This window comes from Crocuta crocuta, unplaced genomic scaffold, assembly GCF_008692635.1.
Source record: "Crocuta crocuta isolate KB4526 unplaced genomic scaffold, BGI_CrCroc_1.0 scaffold167, whole genome shotgun sequence".
NCBI classification, from domain to species: domain Eukaryota; kingdom Metazoa; phylum Chordata; class Mammalia; order Carnivora; family Hyaenidae; genus Crocuta; species Crocuta crocuta.
The window spans coordinates 5,731,585-5,740,090 of NW_027532406.1; the positions used below are offsets into that span (position 1 = coordinate 5,731,585).

At 55.4% G+C, this 8,506-nt stretch overlaps 1 protein-coding gene across 1 annotated transcript in view; it reads left to right on the forward strand.

Moving 5' to 3' along the window:
- The window catches only part of TYSND1 (trypsin like peroxisomal matrix peptidase 1), a 7,863-nt gene extending 654 nt beyond the window's left edge, over positions 1-7,209 (forward strand). Inside the window, 4 exon segments of the mRNA XM_077778659.1 lie at positions 1-508; positions 2,240-2,370; positions 3,293-3,478; positions 6,316-7,209. The exon segment at positions 1-508 is cut by the window's left edge and continues 73 nt beyond it. Coding sequence (XP_077634785.1) covers positions 1-508; positions 2,240-2,370; positions 3,293-3,478; positions 6,316-6,533 — 1,043 coding nt within the window. The 3' untranslated portion in view covers positions 6,534-7,209.
- The last annotated feature ends 1,297 nt before the right edge of the window (positions 7,210-8,506 follow it).

Consider the following 8,506-nt stretch of genomic DNA (forward strand, 5'->3'; position numbering starts at 1 on the left):
TGGCCTGCGGCTCCCCGTTCGGGGCCTTCTGCCCGGACATCTTTCTCAACACGTTCAGCCGCGGCGTGCTCAGCAACGCGGCCGGCCCGCTGCTGCTCACCGACGCGCGCTGCCTGCCGGGCACCGAGGGCGGCGGAGTGTTCGCGGCGCGGCCCGCGGGGGCGCTGGTGGCGCTGGTGGCCGCGCCCCTCTGCTGGAAGGCCCGCGAGTGGGTGGGCCTCACGCTGCTCTGCGCCGCCGTCCCTCTCCTACGTGTCGCCAGAGCCGCGCTGGGCAGCCTGTGTCCCGGCTCCGATGCCCTGGCCGCCCTCCTACCGCAGGAGATGAGCGCCCCTTGGGGCCTGACCCTCCGAGACCCAGGACCCCCGTGGGCAACTGCAGCCGTGCTGGTGGAGTGTGGCACCGTCTGGGGCTCCGGAGTGGCCGTGGCGCCCCGCCTCGTGGTGACCTGCCGGCATGTGGCCCCTCGGGAAGCATCCAGGGTCCTGGTGCGCACCGCGCCCCCCAAGTAAGGCCCGCAAGATTGCCCCGACTCTGCCCCCTCATCAGGTCTCTGAGCGTGACTCTGAAGATTAGGGAGGCTTTCTGGCATCATGCTGATGCTTTGATGGTGTAGTATGGGTGCAAACCTGAGCCCCTCCCCTCATCCTTGGCATTCAGAGCCCTAGTGTAGGCGTTCTGGGCCTCCTTCCTGGCAGGGGTTGAATGGGGCTTGGGCAAGATGCCAAGCACCTCAGGACTGGGGAACTGTGGAGGGGGGGGTCCCCAGCATTCCTGACTAGGCATCTTTTGGCACTCCCTCCGGGGCCTGAATTCCTTCTAAAATCTGACCGCTTTCTGGGAGCCCCGAGGCACACAGCACTAGGCCCTTTGATGGAGACTTCCTAGCCCTGTGTTTTGTCCCCTGAAAGTGATAGTGAAGCTCCAGAGGCCCCGGATGCTGCCTTCCTGGAGTGATGAGAGGGGCCTGTTACTCTTACTTGACTGCTCTCTTAGATCATGAGCAGATCTTCCCATCGGGACAGAAATGACAGGTGTGGGGCTCCACCTAATCCGCATGTGGGAGTGGGGGCCCAGCACACAGATGTATTTTGAACAGTCTCTGGGTGATCCTGACAGCCAGGTTGGGACTTCAGTCATTTGTCCCTTCTCTGCAGGGAAAAGCACCCTTGCTCTTTACTTCCATTTGCTAGGCAGTAGGGACAGCGGCCTTGGCCCCTTAGCTTGTGTTTTTCTGGTACCTGTTCTGTGTCTGCTCTAGTCCCAGGCCCTTAACTTAGGCAGGAGCAGAGCAGTATGCACCTTGGTGTTAATGCCCGAGCTTCTGTACCTACCTCAGCCTAGCCATGCAGTCCATGCCTTTCCAGATTTTTCTACAGAATGTTCAGCGTTAGCCCGGCCCAGCTTCGCCGTAAGGGTTTCCCGCTGGCGGCCAACAGGGCAGCGGTGATTTTACAAGGAAGACTGATAATAGAGGATTTCCCTGTATGGGTGGCACCCCAACCCCCACCCCTCTTCACCACACACATCCTCTTCTGGGGAACCCACCAGGTCCGCTGGAGGCGATCCCTGTGGACTGTGTCGTGGGGATCCCCTGTGTGAACCTGGGCAAGTCCGTCTAAGCTGCCCTTCCGTGAGTTGACATGTAAAGTCTTGGTACAGAGCCCGGCCCACAGTAAGAGCTGTAGATGTGCTAGCGTTTATGTATGTAAACGGGGACACAGGATTGATATCATGTGTCTGCCCCACCAACCGGCAGCATTGTCTGCCTCAAATGAGGCAGTGAAGGAAAACACTGGGAATGCTTGCCCTGGCTTCTGCCACTTACTGTGTGACCTTGAGAAAGTTACTCAACCTCTCTGGCCCTTAAAGGCACCATTTAAAATGGCGCTGATAGCAGCGCCTAGTGCTCAGGACTGCTGGGAGACCTAAAGGAGATGGTGTGCACAGAGCATTCGTGGCCGGCCCGGCCCGCAGTGCTCTCCAGGTGTCAGGTGTTTAGGGCATGCGGCAAAGTGCAGGAAGCTTCTGCAGAAGTACGTTACAGTTGGTGAAGCCCGTTTGGAAGTACCGCAGAATGGCTAAGTGCCCACATGTCCCTGCCTGGTACGGTTCAGGGCTGATGCCAGATCTTTGAACTCCCTGGTCTGTGATTTTTACCGTCACTCTCGTCCCCTTCTTCCTCCTAGTACTACCGGGTCAGAAAGCTAGCCTGTCATTTTGTTCCCCTTGCTCCCAGGAGTGCTGCGATCTGGGGACATGTGGTATTTGCCACCCAGGAGACCTCGCCCTACGACGTGGCAGTGGTGAGCCTGGAGGAGGAACTACATGATATCTCCCTGCCTGTGCCTGCTGAGCATTTCCACGAAGGTAAAGGACAAGGGTCCTTCTGGTCCAGGGCGGAGCTCGGGAAGCAAAGTCAGTGCTGGACATTCTAACCCTCTAGATCCACCCCTGCCGCAGGCATGGGGCAGGGCGGCGCCAGGCTGGCGTGAAATCGTCCTGGTTTCGTTGCCTTGGCTGGAGTTGCTCTTGGAAGCTTCCCTGCTTGTGCCCAGCATGCCTCACGTCCCGGGGGCAGGTGGGCTCCCTTCGGGCCGCCCTGCAGCAGCGTCATGTGGAGGGGCTGAGCTTGGGGGCTCCTTTGAGCCACTCCAATGGTGTGGCATGCTGTGGAAGTACCAGAGGTCTCACTGTGTGGGTGTGGCGTGATGGAATGACAGAGACCACAAGCTTTCTGAGCTGGCCTCTCTTGTGCCACCTGCTAGCCCTGTGTCCTCGTACAGGCCATTTAATATTCTCTGCCTCAGTTTTCACATCTGTAAAACGGGGATAATGCTCCCTACTCCCGGGCGTTGTGAGGCTTGGGTAAGATGTTGCCTGTAAAGCATTTAGCCGCATGCCCTGTGCATTCAGAGTGCTTGGTAAAGGAAGTTGGTGGGCAGTCTGGAGCCATCATCCCCACTTCTTTCTTCACCAAGAGACTTCTTAGTCCGAGGAGGAGAGATGGGTGTTAACTTCCTGAACATTTATGGAGCCCAGGGCTGGGTGCCAGGAACCCTCAAGAGTAACTGAGTGGTCCAGCAGGGAAACGAAGGCTGGAGAATAGTCCGATGCCGAGGACCAGTGGTGAGCAGGTGCGCTGCGAGATCAGCGGAAGTCCCGTGGGGGCCTGTGGCGGACTCCCCGGAGGCAGGAGTATCTTCGCGGCAGCCTGAAAGGCAGAGAGGGTTTGGAGCTTCGGAGGGACAGAGACGACCCCCCAACCTCGCCCTCCTTTCTTCCCTGGCAGGAGAAGCTGTCAGTGTAGTGGGCTTCAGCATCTTCGGCCAGTCTTGCGGGCCCTCGGTGACCTCGGGCATCCTGTCAGCTGTGGTGCGGGTGGGTGACACACCGGTGATGCTACAGACCACGTGTGCCGTGCATGGCGGCTCCAGCGGGGGACCCCTCTTCTCCAGCTGCACTGGAGACCTCCTGGGTAAGCAGCTCCTTGGCCCCTCCCAGCCTGCCCCCTGCCAGAGACTCAGTGGCATCTGGTGAGGGCTGGGTATACAGCCGTGGGGGCCACCCCCGGCCTTGGATGACAGCGGGCCTTACGCCCAAGAGATAGTTAGCCAAGGTCGTTAGACACTTGTGCTCCTGACAGTGGGGAGGAGCAGCTGCTGAGTCAGAAGGGAAGAGATCTGAGTTCTGGTGCCTTCTCTGCCGCTAAGCCACTCCACAACCTTAGGTAAGTCACTTAATCTTACTTAATCTATGAAACTCAGGAGTTGGATTAGTCCAAGAGGCACAGGTAACTGAATGAATAAGTGAAGACAGCAGGGATGGAGGGTCAAGGGTGAACTGGGTGAACAGCACTCTCGTGCAGCACATTGGTGCCTCATTCCATAGGAGTGTGGGCCTAAAGCTGCCTGGTTCTGCAGTTTTTCTCTAGCAACTCTGAACCTTTTTTTTTTTTTTTTTAAATATGTGGTTGTGAGATCTTTTGATTTTAAAATTTCGGTTACTACTTCGGGGTTTTTTTAAGTCTGTTTATCAATTTATTTGTTTATTGTTTAATGTTTATTTATTTGGAGAGATGGAGAGAGCATGAGTAGGGGAGGGGCAGAGAGGGAGGGAGAGAGAGAATCCTGAGCAGGCTCCACACTGTCAGTGCAGAGCCCGACACGGGATTCCAACTCACGAACCGTGAGATCGTGACCTGAGCCAAAATCAAGAGTCGGACACTTAACCAACTGAGCCACCCAGGGGCCCCAATTTATCCACTTAAAAAAGCCAGCTGTGAATGCGTGTGGATATACCTGCAGCTGCAGTCTGGTACCAGGTTCGTGTGATTCCTCCCTTATTTCTGACCCGTTTCTCACATAGCGAGAAATCTTGCCTTGCTCTGGCTCACTGCCATGGATTTACTTATTTCTTCACCTGTAGTGCACAGATAAAGTACTTTCAGAATTCCTAACTCATACCGCTGTGAGAAACACATTCCCTACCTAGACTTATAGTGTTTGAGTGTGGATAGTTCTTTTTATCTTTAGCCATAAAGTATCCCAGCAAAAAACAGTGTGATCGAGAGTTTCATGGGTCAGCTCCTTTCTTTTCCTTCCCCTTTAGCGCGATTGGATGATTCACTGGTGATACAATTAGATGCAGTTGTCACAGTCTGCCTTCCATCCCCCCGCCTATTGGTTGACTTAGAAACCTATATATACTGATATGTGAATACAGAAATAAGGTTAGGTGTGTATACAGGCATGCGTTTGTGTGTGTGTGTGTGTGTGTGTGTGTAAAATCTAGCTCTGTCTGCTGAGAGGAGGGGCTAGAAGCAGTGACACCCCAGTTGTCATGAGCACCCAGAGAACCCAGATCTCGGTTTCTCTAATAAAAGGCGCCAGGAACTGATTCATTGCCGGGCTGAGGCAGGGAAAATCCAATATGAGCCCAGAGTGCCTTGTGGGGCTGGAGAGGCAGGAAAGAGGCTAACGACAGAATGATCAGACGTATGACAAATGAAGATCCGACGTGAAGAGCCCTCCTGAGAACAAGTTGAGCTGTGTACCACACAGCAAGAGTGTTGGACGGTAACCAGAAGAAAAGAAGGAATATCTGAGTCCACACTGACATCAGTAACTGAATACGCTTTTAAAATGGAGATGAGCGACAGCTCTTCCTGACAGAAGAATTCCATTTAAAGGTAGAAGAAATTGAGGGAAGTAGAAAATCACCGTTAGGACACCACAGAAGGAATTGCTGAATGGAAAGTAGAACCAAGGATATTTGCATGATCCTAAAATATTTCGTACAACAGGGAAAACAGTAAGTCTACAGTAGAGAAACCCGGCAGACACCACCTTAGCCAAGGGATCAAGGTTAGCATCACAAGAAATGCTTATGGACGTGACACTCAGGGTGCACTGAGAAGGGCCATGGGATGGCATTTTCCATCTTCAATCTTCCGAGAAAACATCAGGTGACCCCACACTGAAGGACGTCCTGCAGAATAACTAACCTGTACTCTTCCAAGTGTCACGGCCATGAAAGATGGGGAAAGACTGAAACTGACCAGACTGGAGAAGACTTAGGAGACATGACAGTTAGATGCTTCCGGGACCTTGGATTGGAGCCCGGAACAGAAAAAGCATTTGTGGAATCACTTCAGTGAATAGCCTTGTTCTAAGGTTAATTTCCTGGTTTTGATCATCGTTTTGCAGTGACGTGAGGGGAAGTGAGATGAAGGGCACGCAGCGCCTCTGTACTATGTTGGCAAGGCTTCTGCAAGCCTAAAAAAGCACATTCCCAGGGGTGCTTGGCTGGCTCGGTCTTAGAGCGTGTGTTTCTTGATCTTGAGATTGTGAGTTCAAAGCCCCTGGAGCCTTCCTTAAAATTAAAAACAACAACGAAACACATCCACCTGCACACAGACACGCGCACTGCGCAGGCCAAACAAAACTTGCGTGTGGGTCTGATTCACTTATTCATTCAGTCAGCAAGTATTTGTTGAGTGTCTACCCCGTGCCAGGCACTGTTCTGCAGGCGCGAGGGCCTGCTGAGCCAGGGCCATGGAGGGGACATTCGTGGAGAGGAAAGTAACAAAATAAGTGAAACGTTGTTAGGTGCTGACAGGGTTAAGGAGGAAGTAAGACTGGGGAGCAGCACTGGGTGTGGGGAGCCGGAGGCCACGAGGGAGTCTGGGTGTCGGTCACTATGAGGGGGGTTCGAGCCCCCTGTGCTCCTAGGGCCTCCCTGCTGGAGATGGGCCTCACTTCCCACCCGTCTGCCCTCTGCTCATCACCCCTTTCCTCTTTGACTCCTCAACAGGCATCGTGGCCAGCAACACCCGGGACAATAACACGGGGGCCACCTACCCTCACCTGAACTTCAGCGTTCCCATTACGGTGCTCCAGCCGGCCCTGCGGCGGTACGGCCAGACCGGTGACCTGGGCGGCTTCCGAGAGCTGGACAGCGCCACTGAGCCAGTGAGGGTGGTGTGGCGGCTGCAGCGGCCGCTGGCAGAGGCCCCGCGGAGCAAGCTCTGAGGCCGCGTCAGCCCTCCGGGGAGAGGAGCCGCCGTGCAATGCCACAGGACGGGCAGAGGGTGGCAGCCTTTAAGACCCTGCCCCGGCACACCCCAGCCGGGCCGCCTCCCCATCCCTGCCCATGTTGTTCAGCTCCGGAATCTGGATCAAACTTCCCTTCCACCCCACGGGTCTCCAGCCTGGCAGCCTGTTTGGGGGTGCTTTTTGGAGCCTTCACCTCTCTCTGCCCCCTGACACTAGACCCAGCGCTGTTATGTCTCCTGCTGGGGAGCCCCTGGTCCCCTGGTCCGCATAACAACCCTGGTCCCGACGGACAGGTGCTCCTGGAAGGCAGGCCCCGTCCCGGCTCTGCGTCTGTTCCTTATCTCCTGGATAAGCTGGCCACCAGGGCCACCTGCTTCCTTGGGGCTGGGGCTTCCTCAGAAAGGCCAGCTCTGAAGACCAAAGAGGAAAAAAAACCTCTCTGTTCTACTACACATTTAGGTGGAGTCTCTGAAAGTTAGAATTTGTGGGTCTTCATATGTCGGGTGTCGCTGGCCTCCAGGGGCACTCTGACACAGTGCCTTTACTTTCCAGCCCATAAAATGGGCCTCAGGGATCTTGAAGGGTAGAATGTGTCTAGCTGGGGGTAGAGAATAAAGAGGATGTGTAGGAGAAAGTCTCTACTCCTATCTAATAGGTTCTTTTTTTTTCCTTCTATGTTTTGAAAGTTGCACTGGGAGTAGGGAACCATCAGGCACAGAAATATACCTTTCCTGTCCTGCTTTCTCAGCTGGGGTGTGAGCTCATGGCAGTCTCTTGCGCCAGGCTGGGCCTGGCCTCTGGTCCTGGGGCCTGTCAGCACTGCGTGGGGCTTGCAGAGCCTGGAGGGTGGGGGACTTGGCCTGGAAGCGAGTGTTTACAGAGTGCCCGGGGTGTGTCCAGGCCTGTACTGGACCCTGGGGGTGGATTGGGGAGTTCAAAGTTATCAAGGAGACCAGGGCAGCCCCAGGGAGCTAAGACCAACCCTGCAAGTCAAGAACATGTACTGTGCACCCAGGGTCCTGCACATTTAGGCCTTCACGTCATTGTCATTGTCAGGTCAAATGCCTTTTGGGGGATGACTCGAGGGCTAATTCTAAGCAGTGAGAATTGCTGAAAGTGCTTTGCTTCTAACATCTACCTGTGGAGTGCCACCTCTGGGTGACCTTGACCTCATCAATTCCTGTGATCGTCATTCTCTCCCTTACAGATTAGGAATGGTCCGGGGAGCAAAGTGAGTCCACGGTAAATTAATGCAGGCAGGGGGTGCGGGCTGAGGTCTGACTCAGCTGCGAGCGGGAGGGAACGATGCATTCCGGCGGGCACCAAGGAGCAATTCTGGGGAGGTGGGTGTGTCAGCCCAGCAGTGCAACCAGCAGGGCTGCTCTGTCCACTCAGGTGGAAGGCTGTGTCCTCGGGCCCAGGGAGGGGGCATCGGGCGAGGCCTCATCCAGTTGTCTTAGGAGCTGAACCCCAAAAGGAGGGCAGGAAACAGGCTATTCCAGGTTGAGAGCAGCAGGAACTGGGACGAGGAAGTGTGAAACCAGGTGTGTGTGTGTGTGTGTGTGTGTGTGTGTGTGCTGGCGGTGCTAAGTGCGGGGGAATTGGGAAGGAGCAGGGCTGGGGGGTGAGGAGGCAGCTCCATTGGCCCGGAGTGTAGGGATGGGGAGAAGACGGCTGAAGCAGGACTGCTGGGCATGGCGAAGACCTTGCCAGGGCACCCGAGGTGGCCCTGACTGCACGGGGGCCGAGGAAGAGAGAGAAAGACCAAACGGTGCCTGAATACCTGGCTAGCACAGTAATGGCTGACAAGCTTAGGGACGAGGTGTTTCCTTGGGGGTCTTTGGGACGTCAGGCAGAGAGGTGCAGCCAGCTGTTGAGGAAGGGATGAGTTAGGATAATGTAGTAAAAGGCCCCCCCTGCCCCCAGCTCAGTGGCTTAAGACACGAGGT